At 28.1% G+C, this 18,978-nt stretch overlaps 1 protein-coding gene across 7 annotated transcripts in view; it reads left to right on the top strand.

Moving 5' to 3' along the window:
- Positions 1 to 18,978, top strand: part of LOC112694082 (potassium voltage-gated channel subfamily KQT member 1-like) — a 300,584-nt gene that overhangs the window by 180,254 nt on the left and 101,352 nt on the right. For 2 of the 7 annotated variants that reach the window (XM_025569437.1, XM_025569436.1), the window contains exon 2: positions 10,798 to 11,783. The exons of the other annotated variants lie outside the window; for them this stretch is intronic. In XM_025569437.1, the coding sequence (XP_025425222.1) occupies positions 11,041 to 11,783 (743 nt within the window). In that variant the 5' untranslated portion in view covers positions 10,798 to 11,040. The remainder of the gene's footprint in view (positions 1 to 10,797; positions 11,784 to 18,978) is intronic. 7 annotated transcript variants of the gene reach the window in all.

Raw genomic sequence — 18,978 nt, 5'->3', positions numbered from 1 at the left:
ACTACTCTGAAGAATTTTACGCTCATTACATGGATATTTTAAATTCTTATTTTTGCTAAAATCTGTAATGTTATTTTATTATAATTATTAATATTCATCCTGAAACGTATGATTATTTATAAATTATTTCATTTCGTTTTTTTTGAAATTGATTGTCTAATTATTATCGCTTGTATGAATTTTTTGGCTTAACAACTATTTCCACGTATTTCATTTACTCTTGAATATATTATATCCTTAAGTATATTTAGTATTTGGTTAACAGTGAAATTTCAAGTATTCTACCAATCAAAACATATCAAACATTTAACATATCCGGCTATAATAAGTTGTAAAATTGATTTACTCAATTAAATTGTATTAAACTATTTATGTTTAAATTATTCACATTACTACCTATTCAAAGTAATGACACACTTTAATTAGATATTCGCATATTGTAGAAAAGTCATTAGCTGAATATATTAATCAAAATATTATCTGACCTAAGAATGGTATTACGATGTATTTGAATGTGCGGTCCACGTTCTGGAGATTCATTGATTTCAATAATTAAGACCTGACTATTTATTACTGGTCTATGGTACCTCAGAAGGTCTTTGGCTTATTCCTGTATAATTAATGTTTCACCGTGTCACATTTATGGACCCTGCTCAACTTAACATCCATTTTGATTCTATCAGTCATTCTGCAAAATTAATGTCGTTTTATGTGCACTTAGTTCTCAATTAGAATGCTTCCTAAATGTTAGGTATAATATATTTTTATTTTAGCCGGAATACATTTTTTTATTATATTGTATTCTAAAATTGAAAATGATATCACAAAGGAAAACAATCATCATTACAATTTGAATAATTTGATTTATTCTATTGAAATATATTATAATAATTATACCATATACAGAGTTCAATTTATTTTGATTAAAATAATTGAAATAGATAATATCTAATTTTAAAATCTACTTAAATTAAAATTATTGTGAATAATATTTACTATTTTATTTGAAGCGATTATACTTTAGACCTTTATATGTATTTTATTTTTTCTTATGAACTACTTCGAAAAGTGCTTACAAAATATTTTATAAGTCGTAAGGAAGAAAAACTTATAACTAAGAAACTATAAGTGTAAAATAAACCAAAGCGAGAATCAGTGTTATTGATTTTTTTTCCTGAGTATTTTACTTTATTAGGTATAATTTGCCAGAGCATATTAAATTAAAATTATTTCAGATACGCCACAAAATAGTTTATATTTTGGAAAATTAGATGAGTAAAATTAATTCCATTCATTTTTATTTCTTTATTATACTTTTCTTTTATTCTTTTCAAACATAAATAAATATTTTTAGTTTTAAAATATTCTTAAATCTTAAAAAAATAAAATACTGGTTCTAAAATTATGAATACTTTTTCATCATTTTTCAAAAAAAAAATAAAACGTTCAAAGTTAATATAAACATATGTATCGTTATTAAAATATAAATAGAACAAAAATTATAAAAATCTTAATATTATGTATAACTAGAATTCATTTTTTGTATCATATTTTTGATTAATTAGTTTATATCTAAAATGTGTTATCTAGCAAAGAACAACACGAATGATTTTTCAACTGTGCTCATACGATAGGATAAGTGTCTTTACGAATCATCTCAGCTACGTCTTCCTTACTGTATTTTAATTGGTTCCTTGTCTAATTTTATTTTACGATCAATTTTTGCAGAGTTATCCCTAATAGGTAATCAATTTTACAAAATAATAATGGCAAACTAAATGTACTTCTAAAAAATAATATTATTATATTTGTAATAGATCTAGTGTTTGGGATTTTCTTTTACAAATTATTTAAACATAATAAAATGATAACTATATTAGAGTCGTATTGATGATTGTAAATTAGTTAGTTAAGACAACATTAATTTTAATGTTTAACTTTACATCTTATTAAAGTTAAATTATAATATATAAGATAGGATGCAATAATTCAACTTGTAAAAAAATAATAATTAATAATACTAAAAACCATTTGTAAAAATATTAAATTTATTTAAAATATTAACTTTTATTTTTAAGGATTTGTTGGAAAACAAAAAAAATACGGAGAATTATTGACATCCAGTGTAAACCTAGATGATTTTATAGTGGACAATTTTTATTGCTATATTTAAAAATAAATAGAAACTCATAATTATACAACAGCAATTCATAACGGTGTACGCATTTGAATACATTGAATACAAAGGATGATAACGGTTGATATGATAAGAGTTATGTTACGCGTTAACAATTTAGAAATAATATCCTCTGTTTTAGATAAAATAAAAGAACAGTATATGAACGCTATAAAGGATAGAAATGTGTTGAAAGGCAAAAGCATGTTAGTTATTTAATAGTGTATCTGAAGTGTATGAGCAACAGATAATATAGATTTGATAAACATTATTGAAAAAACTATTTTAGATAACGCGAAGCTACCAGAAAGGCACGGATAAAAGGACAAAGGAAACATATATTCACTCGGTGTTTGTAAAGAAATTCTGTAAAACTCTAAATTCAGTAAGATATGATAATGGAAATAAATTAATATCAATATTAATATTAATATTAATTGATATATTGATTCATTCGAATTGAGTAAACAATAAACCAGTATACATTTTTGTAATTTTATTTTAATTATTTTTTATAATACTTTTATCGTCAAATTCATGTACTTACGTATAAATATTGAATTTAATTTGCAAAGTATGAAATTAAAGAGCAATATGAATACCTCGATCATAATAAAACTATTTGGTTAAATTATATATTTTTTTTATAATTTAAGTCATCATAACCTAATACAACGTTATTATGTATTAATTACTCAAAAATATATCTTCTTATTTTTACTCACTTAATCCTCTATTATTTGGGGTCGAGTACATTTTTCGTTCACCTCTTTTATTCGCTTATATACGCTAACTATGCTCGTGTTGTGCTCAATTTCATCGCACCATTTTTTTATTCACGTTCATAATTTCCTTTCTTTTCCACCTAGAATAATTATATATCACCTCTCAATAGCGTTCCCATGTCTTCTTACATATTCGAATTATATCAATCTGTCGTTTATTCATTTGACGATTGTTATAATTTGTTTATTATTAATTTCAATCTAGATTTTTTATTGACTCCAATTATTATACACATCGATTATTTTCCACATCAGTACATACATCCGTCGGATCTATGTATATTTGATAGGATTTATACTATAGGTTTCTATTTATTATATCGAATACAATTAAAAACAAGTAGGTATTAAATGTTGAGCTTTGGTACTATTCTTACAATAAAGTTATACCTGTACATCACTAAAACTCTTCATATGTCTCATATAATATATATGTAAATATTTGTTGAAATTAAATTTTTTTTTTTTTATGATTTTGAAATTTTGAAATTAAATAGTCATCGTTTAGATCATAAATAACAAAACGTTTATTAAATTTGATCATTGTGTATTTTAACAATTAAAAAAAAAAAAAAATGTTCAAGTAATATCTATTGAATATTCAACGTGTATTTACGATAGTCATAACACGTGCCATATTTTATTTATTTAGAGTACCTATCATTCAGTTTAAACAACGCGTCGCGCTGTAACAACTTTAAATGAAAACAAAATGGTAAAATATGAAAAAAAAGGTTTAACTAAAACATAAATGTATAATGGTCTTTGTCAGTGTTTGAGTTTTCTTTGAAATATAATTTTCTTTAGGTATGAGAAAAAAAATTTCTTTTGAAAAATTCAAATGTTCCACGTGATTCAGAATACTTTATTCCATTTTTTATTTTCAAAGGTATCGCAAATCTGTGTAATAATACGTTTCATTAGTTTTAGTATAAATGAAATTCATACTATTCATTTACAGTGTTGGGAAAAGATAATGCAAAATTTATCTAGATAAAGATAAAAGATAATTTAATTTTTATCTAGATAAAAAAAAAAAGATATTTCTTGGTCAATATTTCATATTCTAATATCTATGAAGACTCAATTATAATCATTATTATCAATAGATATCTAGGTATTTAATGTTTATTGTAGTAATGTAGTGTACCATTAAGCAGTATTTATATATAATGTATAATATTTAATGATAGTTAATCACTAAAATCTTACACAAAAAATAAAAAAAAAAATGAAAATTGCTCTGTACGTATCAGAATGAATACAAAATACATAAAAAATTATTTTAAGTTAACAATATTGTTTTCCATATAATATTAATTTTATGATTTTCATTATTCTATAAGTAGTTACAACTTTACGGTTTTCAAGAATGAAGTAATGAATATTAGCGTATGAGTTACATGTGTATACTAAAATCAAATACCTATTATATTTGGAACTTCCATGGAAAATAATAAATTAAGTTTAAAAGTACCAAAAATATTTTCCCGATATAAAAATATAAACAAAATTTTACACCAAGAAATAATAATTACTTATTTATAATACACGAATTATGATTAGGAATACAAAATCTATATGTATAAAAGAAAGTCAGGTTAGTTACAGAATTTATTATTCAAGAACGGCTGGACCGATTTTGATGATCTCTGATTTGATGGATTCTTCTCTGTACAAGAATAAATATAACTTTAATCTTGGCAAGAATACAAACAATTATCTAGATAAGTAAAAATTTTATCTCATAAAAGTAATTAGATAACTTAGCGTTATTTATCTAGATAAGATAAAATATAATGAAAAATCTATCTAGATAAATTTATCTTGAAAGTCCCAACACTGTTCATTTAGGTGAAAAATGTCCTCATAAGCGAATTGTATGGAAAGAAAAATATAATGCAGTCACGTTAATGAAAGTTTGACTTATTGTTGGGTGTTTGAGGAAGTGGTGAATAAAAGAGCAATTTAAAAGATTTACATAACTAAACGATCCTTACTTTTATGTTCTGTAATTTATTCTTATTTATAATATATATATCTTATTTATAATCCAAATCTTTTTTATCGGTGTTTATAAAAATTTGATGTTTTTATGTGAAAGTTAAATTAGTCTAAACATTCCAAATGTATTGCTATTTGTTATTCAATGCCCAAATTCAACAATTTTGATCAGTATAGTAATATGCGTTGAAAAATATTTTCAAATAATTTTAAAATTTTTTGGCGCCATTCGATCACGTTCTTTTAATATTATTATTGAATAATAAAGATTAAATTATAGTAGTTATGATATTATAATACAAAAAAAAATCTACTAACTAGGGTTGAGGACTTATTTTATTTTATTATTTTATCTAATTATTATATTTATAAAAAAAAAAAAAAAAAAAAAAAAAAAAACAGAATAATAAATAGTTAGTTTACTAGGTAATAAGAACATGAAAAATTACATTTTTTCTTCGTCTTCTTGATCGTTTTGTTTTCTTTGTTTGTTTTAATTTTCTTTATCTTAAAATAAAAAAAAGATTTTGTAACATTTATTTTTATCTACAAATACGTACTAAAGTAGCTAAATATTGTTTTATCTACCTTTACTATTTTATTGCATTTAACGACAAGATATTTCCATATATTTTCAACTTGAAACGAATGTCTGTTATCTGCTAACAATGTTTTATATGTTGAGAAAGATTGTTCTATATTTCAATGGTTTTTTTGGTAGGGTAGTAAATTACCTAACCAATAATAAAAATATTATTTTTAAATGGAAAATACTAGTTAATTTAGCAATTTATTCTTTTTTATCTAAGCTGATTAAAAAACTTATTTCGAAAATTTCCAAATAGGTTCTTATTTTTTTTTAATATACTCAAATATGTATTTGTATACAATAATGAAAAAATATGAAATATTATACGAAATTACATTTTAAATTTGGTCTCCTGATGTTATGAAACATATTTGTTGATCACTAGAAATTTTCTACAATATTTATGAAATAACTAGAAGCCCTCAGCTCTACTAATAACCATTACCATATTAATCTTTTTGATATTAAATATATTTAATTTGAACACTGATTTTTGAGTCATCGTGTGTGTTTACTACACATGAGTACAAAATATTTTTTTTCGAGTATATTGTTCATTCAAGTTTTTTTTTTTGCTTCACGCGTCATTTAGGCGCTTCACAGCTTCTACCAAAGCTCTCCAACCTTCCCGATTCTCTGAATCCTCAATACTTGCTCCACTATTGATTTTATCTCCTCCAAACTAGGTTCAGGCACTTCTGGTTCCACTGTAACATCTATTTGATCCTCAGCCGGTTCCCAAAATCCATCTGTATTGTTTATTTCATCGTCTGATTTATTGTTTAATAGATTCTCAAAATATGTTTGAAACATGTCTATGATCATTTTGGGGTCCGAAACGAGGTGGCCGTCGTCATCAGTCATAAGATAGGTACGAGATTTATAGCCATCTTTTATTGATTTACATTTTTCAAAAAAAATTTTCGGATCCTTTTTATATGACTCAATGTCATTTAGGGCGTTTTTTTTCTGATGTTCTTTTCTTTTGCCTGATTATTTTATTTGAGCTTGCACGAAGTTCTACATATTCCTGTAAATTTGAAGTCAAGGGATTTTGTATAATTTTACCTCTTGCTGCTTTTCTCTTTTTTATCGCTTCTTGACACTCATTATCAAACCAGTGATTCTTGCTTTTTCCCATAGTAGGTCGGAGATTTTCTGCTGCTTTACTTATTGATACCTTTACGTGGGTCCACTTTGTTGCGTTATTCAATTCTCCTTGTATTATGTTAAAGCAGTTCAGTTCTTCCTTTATTCTGTTTTGGTATTCCATGATTTCCTTTTGATCTCTTAATTTACTTCTATCTAGTTTATGTGGTGTATTAAATTGCCACCATTTTCTCCAAATCGTCGACAATTTTAGCGATAGGCTTGCTATCACTAAGAAGTGGTCTGTATCCCCATCTGCACTCCTATAGCTTCTGACATTTTTTATGCTTGTTTGGTGTCGCTTGTCAATAATTATATGGTCAATTTGGTTTTTCGTCTTACCGTCAGGGGCCGTCCACGTGTGCTTATGAATGTTCTTCCTGGAAAAAAAGGTGCTGCTTATAATAAGGTTTTTCAATTCTGTAGAGCCAACTAGTCTTAGCCCATTATCATTAGATACTGAGTGCCAACTTTCTTGGTCTATTGTTGGTCTAAGAAATTGTTCTTTATCGACCTGCGCATTCAGGTCACCAGCAATTATCTTGATGCAGTTGTTTGGTAGAGAGTCAAATAATCTCTCGAGGTCTTCATAGAAAATATTTTTCACATCTTCATCTTGATTCTCTGTTGGGGCATAACCGTTAATAATACATATATCGAAAATCCTCCCAGCTATTTGCAGGTAGAATAGACGTTCATTCACTGGCATAAAAAGTTTAATGGTTGACAATATGAAGTTGCTAACTACGAAGCCTACCCCATGCTCGTGTTTGCCTGTCTCTTTCTCACTAAAAAAGATAGTTGAGTTTCCAGACTGAACGTTACCATTTCCTAGCCAACGGGTTTCTTGTATAGCGACTATTGGTACTTTGTATTTTTCAATTTCTCCCACAATATTCTTTAAAGCTCCTGCTTTATAGAGAGTTCTGATATTTCAAGTTCCAAACTGAGTCTCCAAAAGTTTTCCGTTTCGAGTTCCACATAGATTCCCAATATTATCCACATTCCTAGGCTTTGTTAGAAGATTCATAACATATAGTTTTTTACTAGGGTGGATTGTTGGTCCACCGCTTAACCCCCAATCCTGGAGGGCCGGCTTTGGGCCACCTTACCAAAGCCAGCCCATAGCTTGAGGCTCCGGGTTCACAAAGCCCGTAGCACTAAATGCTTAGTGCCCCCCTGGGGGTTGTTTATACAAGTAACAGTTTTAAATTTATTTTTATTTTTTCACGAATTTAACTTTAAAGTTGGCCATTATATATTTAACATCAGAAATAATTTAATACAAGTTATTATTGGATACCTTAATTTAAATAACAAGTTGAATCATGTTAATAAAGGTAAATTAGTGTACAATTAAAGTGATTATATTTATTTCAGTAGGCTTTGGTATATTTAGTATCCATAAAATAATTATATCTTTACTATTGATTATCAAAGTATGAAAATTGTGATTTTAATAAAGTATATAATACGTTTCATAGAATACCTACTGTATATTGAACGTATATATAATAACTATTCAGAATACTAGAGCTTTATATAGTTGACGTGACTCGATAACTTGTATGCGCTAACCGTCGGATTGAATTCATCGTAATAGTGATTTATCTGGGAAAATGGTTTTCTTTATCTCTCATGATTTAGCTGTCTTATTACATAATATTTCATTTTAGAAATAGATAATAATTCGTTTTGATACACCACATCGGTGATTATATGTATTTACTATATTCGATATTTTAACTTATGTCTACATTACTAAATTATTACTATTTTAATAAGACACAAAAGTTTAAAATATGTACGATCTAGTTCATCTCAAATGTGCTTTGTTCTATTTCAATGGAACCATTAAGAGAGGATTTAGGTCCTTTCATGATAATCTGCAACATGTGGGGGATGAACGTTTGGACACAAAATCAAAAATTAACTCGAAATCTAACACGTTTGGGTACAAATAAAAACAACGTTTGGACACATAAAATAAAAGGTATTTTATATTTTTACCTGGTAAATCAGAGAACGTTTGGGTACACATATACAAGACACATAATCTACATTAGTGATATACTCATTTATTGCTCGATACTTTATCTCCAAATGAAATCTGCTGATAGTATTCCTATTTTTACGACTGTTGATAACTTGTCATTATTAAATAATACAAAACATGTATTTGCTGATAGTATTTTTTCATACGCGCCTAAACATTTCCTTCAAATGTATACGATAATGTATACATAAATGGATTCTATCTACTACTTATATATGTTTTTATGGAAAAAAATCTCAACAAGCTTATATTGACGTATGGTTTAATAATAAAATAATTATTTTTTCAATTTCATGAAAAACTTTTACACATTAAAAAAATTCATTTAGACATTGAGAAAGCAGTCCATAATGCAGTATTAGAAGTTTTCAAAAACTGTTTAATATCAGGTTGTTGTTTTCATTTGAGTTAAGCTTGGCTTCGTCAAATACAAAGTGACAGAGATTTATATAAGCATTACATGAAAAAAATCGAAGTATACAAATGGCTTCAAAGTTTTTTTGGTCTTAGTGTTATATCGCCAGATGAAGTAAGCAATGGTTTTATATCTCTAATGTCAGATGCTCCAGTCCACGCTGAAACATTTACAGATTATATTCTAGAGACTTTCGTCGATGAAAATAGTTCTTTTCCACCATACACATGGGTAGAAAGTCCATCATCTGATCCATGGATAAAAAATGGGCCTGAAGCATTTCATCGAGACTTTAATAGTCAGTTTTATACAAGCCACCCAAATTGTTTTAATATAATCAATAACGTTGAGTATATTTTAAAAAAATACAATGAGTTTAAATTTGAAAATTATATAAGGAATTATCTATATGACATCGGTAAGCTTTTTGTCAGAAAACAAATTAAAAATAGTTAAGTAAATAAATAATAATAATTTTTAAGAGACTAAGAGCCAACCTCCTCACGATGTTTCCTGGGTAACGATAATAGGCTCTACAAAATAAAATAAATAAATAAACATAGATAAGCAAATTAAATTTATTTTTATTAAAATATAAAAAATGTGTACCTAAACGATGGTACCCAAACATAGCATTAATTTAAAAATATTATGTACCCAAAGGTTGTATTGATTTTTGGGGTCTGAAAAAAAGTGTACCTAAACGTGTGTTCCCAATCGTTCTCTCGAATTTCAGGTAAAAATATCGTTCTGTACCCAAACGTCTTATGGCCCAACATATATATCTATTTTCTCCACGTATATGTTTTTATTTTTAATCATTTATTTTCTATTTGTATATTTGAGGAGCTACCTAACATTAATATTTATTTTCATTCATTGTTGTCGGATAATTTTAACACCAACAAAAACTTTTATTGTACTAATTTTAGAGTTTATGTTATATGACACGTTTAATATCGTAGCCCACTAAAAATTAGATATCACATTATTTTCAATTATTTATTTATTACTATTATTATATTTTATATTATTTATATTACTAACATTCTTGAGTGACAAAGGCCCATTATGACACTTGGTTCACAAAATAATTTTCATCAAATTTTCTGGTTCCGTATACCAATCTGTTCCAAATCATTATTTTCCTCATCAAGCCATCTGCTTCTTGTTGCCCTACTTTAGAATTTATACTATTCTTTCAACACGAAATAACCATTTGATCATTTTTGATTTATTCTGCTGTTATTTCGTATCTTACACCTTCTTTCTTTATTGATTTTTTTACCACTTTTCTTTCAATTATATTTTACCAGTTTCCCCATCTGTTGTTGATAAGGTACAAAATTTGAATCTATTTCATAACATGGGTTTTTTTTTTATAACTAATTCTTAGTGGCTTTCACAATTAAAATTGATACGGGTGGGAGATAGGGACTAATCGGGTGTATCACGAGCGTGTGCGTGCGCGCCAAGCCGTAGACGTTTCGGCACGGCCACATGAATCGATTGCGGGTGCGGCGCGATAGTGGTCGTCGGCGAATTGCGAAAAACGATTTCACGCGGTGGCACGGAGGACACCGGTGTCCAATCGAGATCGCGTGACGTTGTTGTGATGATTAGGTGTGCGGGGATTGCTCTGCGTGACACGGGAACGCGGTCACACGATGGCCGTGCGCTGATGGTCCCACAGTGGCGTCGACGGACACCGGAACCTCGAACGACGCATTCGTCGGCACTGCCACCTCCTCCTCACCGCTGACGGCATGACGTGGAACCACGCAACCACCCGCGGAACGTGGTGAAAGCGCAGCGTGGCCGGCCGGCGGCACTCGCGGACGAAGCCATGCGCACTGCGGCCGCCGCATGTTGGCGTGGCCGTTTTGCGTCAACATGAACCGCGCCGAAGAGGTGCAGCTGTTCCGCAAGTCCCGGGAGGTATCGCTGAGGAGCAACGGCAGTAGCGGCAGCAGCGGCGGCACCACAGGTGGCGTCGGCTCGCCCGGCCGCAACGTCGTCACGTCGGACGAGATAAAGCAGCGGCAACGGTCGCGCACGATTGGTGGACTAGGAGCGAGCGAACGAATCGCAGGCGGCAGTGACGACGGACCATGTGTCGGGACCTTTTCGCCGGCAGCCAGTGCTTCCGGTCGCTCGGAAGAGGATGGCAATGATGAACATTACCGACGCAACCATATACAGCAGCAGCAGCAGCAGCGGTTCAACGGAAAGCAGGAAGCACCGGACCAGCAGGCCCGGCCGCCGCATCACCACAGACGGATGCCGAGGTTCGGTGAGGCGCATCACCGGCGGGTGCCGACGCCGCTGAAAAAACGCCGAAAGCCACGCGAAGATTTCGCTGACCCGCCGACGCCCAGCAGCGACGCGGACGATGCAGCCATCGTCGAGGTGGTCACCACCGGCGACGCCAAACCGCCCGCGCCACCCGGCGTCCCGGACCCGTATTATCCCATATACCTGCCCATCGACCAGGCGTTCAAAGCCAAATACGTGTTCCACCAGAGAAAAGGCAAGACCTTTCAGGAGAGGGTGTACGTGTTCCTCGAACACCCGTGCGGATGGATCTGTTTCATTTACCACTTCGCTGTGTAAGTACAACCTAACCATAACCGATAAGTGTATTAAATGATTTGACCGTATCGTGCTTCCCGGTAACGAATGTTTACGTGTAAGAAAAGTCCAGCGTTCCTGGCTAAGTATTTCCCAAGTATTTCAGATTATTTATTTTGTATGATTTAAAAAGACTTATGGAATTTCGCGCGAACAAATTTAAATCAGTTGTGTATTTGGATTTCTAAACAAATTGTTGATATTTTGGTATGTCTTATTTTCTTAATATTGGCTTATATGAATCCGTATTGAATACTGGTATTTTGGTATTCGATATCAGCATAGGTACGCGCAGGTATGAATATAATTGACAATCTTGACAATGGTACTGGTGAATAACGGATGGACGGACACAACGTGGACGCATGTTTAGTTTCCCAAATATAAATTAAATATTCGTGAAAGTAAATCCGAACATTGGACAGGTTCCAAAAAGGGATTTAACGATACATCCAGAAGCTGGTTGACGTCTTGCACTAGTCAGCTTTACCACTAGGAAAAAGGTTAATATTATTTTTTTTTTTTTAAACCAAGTTTATCCTACTCGTCCGTTCGATATTACCAAACAAATGTATGTGATCCGACACTGCTGTGCGGTGGACCCGACAGAATCGAACGAGCAATATTAGGAATTGTAACGAACTATTAATTGTAGTGCGAACGGTCTTACCGTATACACCTGCTCTGCACGGTTATTTGTCAGCCAACATTTACGGGATGCTTTGAGACCTACATTTTCTTAATCTTCATAAGATTTTGGTTAATTTTATTAGCTACCAGTATGCGGTTGGTATAACAACTAATTTTATGACACATTATTGTTAAATATTTAATTTATAATATTGTCATTCGACTGACATTTGATTTATACAATATATTATTGTACCGGTCACTTTTTCTGACAGAATATATAAAATATTATTTTTGATTTATCTTGCTAATTATATAACATTAAATTTATACAAATTATGTGTTTATGAGTATAAATTTTTTTACAGTCAAAACTTTACCCAAACCGAAAATGTAGATGAAGTTTCAAAAAATCTAAGCGAATAACATAAAATATATGTTATGAAGTTTAACAGAAATGCATTCATAAAACGATAAATAAACATATAAATCAATAACTAAAATAAATTTGTATTTTTAGTTATTATTAACGGTAATAATTATATTTTTTTTTCTTTTTATTAGTATCCTTTTTAAATATATTTTAATTTGTGTATTTTATTTCTCCTAATTACGAGTATATTGTTACCTTTATTTAATGTATATCAATTAATTTTTAATCCATTTTGAGCATGTCATTCATATGGCATATTAATAAATCGACCACAGAGAATTAAATACAAAATAATTTGTAAAAACAAAAATAAATATTTCTTATTGTATAGTAAAATTATCTGTTAAATAACAATTGTCATTAATTAAATATAGTAATTAAATTACTTCCTTTTTTTTCATTAAAATTATAAATGCAATTAGAGAAATCAAATGTTGGATAATTATGGCAGTAAAAAACAAGTAACTTACATTATATATCAAAAAAAAATATTTTGTAATCTGAATATAGTATTAAGTTTGAGTGGAAATAATTTTTTATTAGCACAAAAATATTCTGCTTTGAATTACTTTTGTTTTGGTTGCATTATATTATAAAATAAAATAAAACACTTATTACATGCAATAAATTATTATGAAATTGAAGTGAATAATATGAAATTACTGATAAATATAACATGTGATTTTAGTAACTATGGGTATTTTGTAAATCAACTATACTCATTTACTCCATACATATATTTTATCCATAAACATTTTGTAATCGATATCTTGAGATTTTATTTTATAATTAAAGTGGGGCAAAATTATTTATTATATTTTTAAAAATTTATCAACATGAGTTAAATCATTTGCTCGGTTTTCATTTGAAAAAAGATTTATATTTTTGTACTCGGGTAGGAACATAGAAACCTTATCTCGAAGTGTTAAAGAAATATTCAATCCAGTAATATGAGGAATCTTATTTATTCATGTAGTGAATAATATGTTGGGAAAACAGGTGGAGCCACATTAAATTACGAGAAAAAAAAACGGAAAAAATATATGTAGGTAGATGTGAAACAAAGGTATCATAACACACATTTTAACGACACTGAGATATTAATTGAAGGAGAAAATCGTGAAAACGGATGATAAAAGAAGCAAGAAAAATAAAAAAAAAAAAATGGTCTGAAAACTTTAACAGAGCTGGTGCATGCATAGTATTACGTGGAAACCAATTATCCACCTAATCCCCGAAAAGAAAGGAATGATAAAAAAAAATAAATCCATTGAAGAAAAAGAAATAATATGCCAGACAGAAACTACAACAAAAAATAAATTTTGAAAATATTGGAATAAAAAAAATGCATAGAATCTAAATAGAAGAACTATATGTCTCCAGTAATCTATGATGAGTGACCAACCTATGAGTTACATACCAAATATAAAGTGATCGAGGTGCATAATTTCCAAAATATAACAGAAGATAACAAAGCTGTAATCAATAGCATAATATAAATATAAAATATAGGTTAAAAACAAACCAATTAATCAGTACGTGCATAAAACAGTGAGCATACACTTGTATACACTCTGTACATGAAACTTATAACAGGCTCAAAATGTCAGCGTACTACTGAAAAAATATGCAAAACATATATGATAAAGGTAAAAAAATGTATTAGAATTAATCCAATCCACGTGTATTAGATCAATTTAATAGTCGAAATAAAGTATCGGATTTAGGGTATATTCATAATAGTATAGTGTAAATTACAGTAATTTTCTGTACCACAAACTAATGTAAACATGACATATTATTTTGATATGATTTTGAACTACACAATTAAGCGATACTAATAGCTCAGATTAATATTTTTTTTAACATCTGTTTAAATATTTATTTTAATTCGACGATTAAAAGTTGGTAAAAGCACTAATGACTAAAACCTGAAAAAAATCAATGGGGTTTTAATTTTTATTTATTTTCTTATTTATTTACAGAATGTGTACTTATCGAAAATAAAATGAATCAAACATAACTAAAAATAAACGTTTGACGCAACTAAAAATTAGTTTCAAAATAGTTTTAGTCGAATTATTTTACTGGTGTTTTAGTATTGCACTTACATTTTTTTGTAACGAATAATGATGATAATAATAATGATTATGATTATGATCATAATCTATGTTTATTTCGACCTTTTTTAAAAAATCTGCTCAACCTATTTAAGGAAATATTTTCACAATTGTTAAAAGATACGATAAAGGACTTACAGAAAATACACAAATAGTTAATTTATTTCCATAATTATTTTTCAAAACAGCACAATCTGATTACATTTTATTTACAAATAATATGACTAATTTCATTTATTTTTAACACTTTAAATTATATGGGGCATTTGTTTGACATTAGATTAAAATTATTGTAAACTTATTTTGTTTCACAATACATAATGTTAATTAAAATTTGTTATACCTACTTTATTCAAATACATTATTTTTATTTTCAACCGGTATTATTCAAATAATACATTTCATAAATACCTTTCTGAAATATAATACACAATTAAAATTATTTCGTCCATATTATTCTATTGTTATTTCCTCAATATTTATCCTGTATTGAAATATTTGCAAAGAAATCAATCGAATTAACGCTACTAAAAGTTATACATATATTTTTATTTAATAATTATTAAACGAAATGCTTGTTTAAGTTTTAATCAAATTTGACAATTGATAATTCTTATAATTTTTTATTTAGTATTCAGCAAAGTTATAAAGTGCGTATCACCTTCTCAGTTAACTTCTTAGCATTATTTTCAAACTAATAGTTTGTTTCCACTACATTTTAAGTACTATATTGTTTTAGTTATCAATGAAATAAAATGAAACAATTTTCTAAAATTTAACCTGTCTGCATTATATTTCATTATGTTCATGATATAAAATCTAAGTAAATTGCTTTTATTTTCGATTGTCAGATGCAGTCCATGAATCAATTCGTCCTGAGTCACTAAAGATCTTGTGATAGGTAACTAAAAGCTAAATAAAAGAAATGTGTGTTAGACCTTTATTTTTTCAATTTCAAATCGATTTCCTCTCAGTTCAAACAATGCAATCAGTTTTTAATGCAATACAATTAGTAAATAGAATGTACTTGGATTAGGAATTAAAAATTATTTAGCAAGGAAACTCGTCGGGTTAATGGATTTCCTAGTATAACTAAAACATAATATGATCATAGTCTATTTGAGATTGAAATAAAATTACTGGTTATTTTTGATGTGTGAAAATATTGTTGTTTTTTTAAAATCTCATCTGTCTGAATATGTTTGTGATATCTGAAATAATGAACTAAAAGATGTTTTATTTCTGCAAGATGTATATCTCTAATGTATAGTTATTTTATTTGCAACAAAAGCCAATTAAATCAAAAGACATTAATATTTAACTGTGCCATTGCGGATTTGGGTATTACATTATTATACACTCGGTATGGCCAAGTGATGTTCAGTAAATTAGGTAATCGATCGGTTTTATTTAGTAAATGTGTACGTTTGGTACTCAGTTACTCATCCAATCATATAACAAAACAGAGTACTCGTATAAAAAATATAAAATAACTACATAATATTGGAAACGACGTAACTATGTCTAATCTTGGGCGTCTTGAAATTCAGCTAAAAAAAATGAGTACTAGATAATTGAACGTATATAAGGAAGTATATTTTTACTTAAATTAGTTGATTAGGATCAGTTTTGTTCTTATATTTATTTATTTTTATTGTTTAAAGGAATTTTTCAAATTTAATTTAATGACAATGAATTTGAATTCATTTTATTTTAATTATGTACTATATTGTCTTTATATATTATTAAAATGTGAGGCGATTTCTTTGGGCAGCTATATCTAAAGTTCTATTAGATTAATTTTCATGATTTTTTTTTTTCAAATGTCAATACTGGGTATGCAAATGTGTTATCTAATAATAAATGTCTAAAAATAAGTTAGTAAAAAAAAAAAAAAAATAGCTACTTTTTCTCTAGTTAGTTTTAATTTTTTAGTTTATAAATTTAATTTTGCTTTTATTTGCGTAGCAATGGACATTTCTATTTCCGATTCTATATAAATGATATAAATATTAAAACATTTTATTCCGATTTTGCCATTTCGCGTACAACACTTTCAACAGAGAAAAAAAAATTGGAATACCAATTAATTCTCATAGCTGGTGGTGGAAATTATTTATTTCGTTCCGTAGCAATATTTGGTATGCAAAAAAAACGTTGAGATATTCGACTAAGTGTTGTTAACTTGGTGATAAATAAATAGAAAATTTATAAAGAATTTGTCATTGGTGATTTTTCATATATATATATATATATATTACCTATTTTTAATTATACTGATTATGAATTTAATGGGCACAGTGTGCGAGTCTGCTGTTCACGTTGAACTTAAATATATTACTTGACTTTATCCAGATAATAAATTTCGTGGGTATAGTTCAAATGATAATATTTATGCAATATTTCCAAGTATGAATATGTTTGTTTTCGAATAACAATCAAATGTACTCCCCCACGTGGTCATTTTAATCCAGTACTGAGCTCATTTTCATGAACCCAACGATTGATCGTTGATTATTATTGTCACATCAAAATATTTTACTATGACATTAAAATTGAATTTATATAAAAACATTTTATAACAAAATTATATATTTAAATAATTAAAATTATGAATTATTTTTATATAGTTTTCATTAAAGTGGTTTATTTCCTCAAAGTTTAATATTAAAGCGAGGTACTATTGTAATACTATTGATAAATTTAAATGTAGTCTCAAATCTAATGAATGGTGCATGATTTATTGTACGAAATATGTACGACCATTCTTTAGACTTAGAATTTATAACTGGTCTAGTAACTGGTGAGCGTATTTTACTGCCTAAAATAGATTTGACCCTATTAGATTGTACTCTTCCCTTTTCATTTACTAGATGTCAATATCCTATAAGAATAGCTTTTGCTATGAAAATCAACAAAGCAAAGGATCAAACATTGGATAAAGTAGGGTTATACTTATCCCAATCTGTATTTAACCATGGTCAAATTTATGTTGCCATGTCCAGCGTTGGATCTTTCAAAATATTAAAAATTCAAATAATATTAATCAACAAAAAAGAATCAATGAATATAGTTTATAAAGAAATTATATAGTTGTAATACTCTAATTCATTGAAATTTTAATTTACTTATCATTTTTTTTTACTCTGAGTGAAATATTAGCAATTTTCCCGTATATAAATATTTTGCGTACATCTATAAATATAATCAAAACTTAAATTAAATAATTTTCCATTTAATGTTTTTACTAAACTTTAGTTGATCATTATTTTAAATATATATATATATATATATATATATATATATTTATTTTATAAATTATTATATATGTATCACCTATAATTTTATTTTATAAATACTAGATATTAATTATAATATTCATATTTGATTAAGTATTAATTATTATAATTATCTTTGTATTGTATTATATTATTTTATTACTTTGTTCAAAAATCTCGTGTTTAATTTTCTTTGAGCTCAATTGTCTGTGCTTTATTGTCCAGCTCTCAATTTTCATAGATGCGTAATCTAGTATAGACATGTTATATCACGATTGTCATGATGTATGCACAAAAAGTTAAGTCTGTAATATTATGGAGTATATTTATTTTAATACATTTTAAAAAAGTTATAATTACCCAATAAATTAACACATCATGTGTCCGAACATTTTAGAAAATAATAAAAAAACACTTAATTATGTTCATTATTGCTAGATAATAGTTCATACATGAATCCCTTTACTATATCATTGTATATTTATCCAGTAGGTATGTACACAAATTAAATTTTGGTGAAGATTTTAAGGTTTATAAGGGCTACGACAACAATAATATTATTAATAAACAACAAATAACGATTTAAAATTATATTAATATATCTTTACTCCTAGCTTAAATCTTTTACTTAAACAATGTCGATTGATTATTATAATAATTATAATATAATAATAATAATAATAATAATAATAATAATAATAATAATAATAAT

This window comes from Sipha flava, unplaced genomic scaffold, assembly GCF_003268045.1.
Source record: "Sipha flava isolate LNK unplaced genomic scaffold, YSA_version1 122_pilon_pilon, whole genome shotgun sequence".
NCBI classification, from domain to species: domain Eukaryota; kingdom Metazoa; phylum Arthropoda; class Insecta; order Hemiptera; family Aphididae; genus Sipha; species Sipha flava.
Note: the sequence above shows the minus strand (reverse complement) of the source record. Positions and strands in the feature narration are given on the sequence as shown.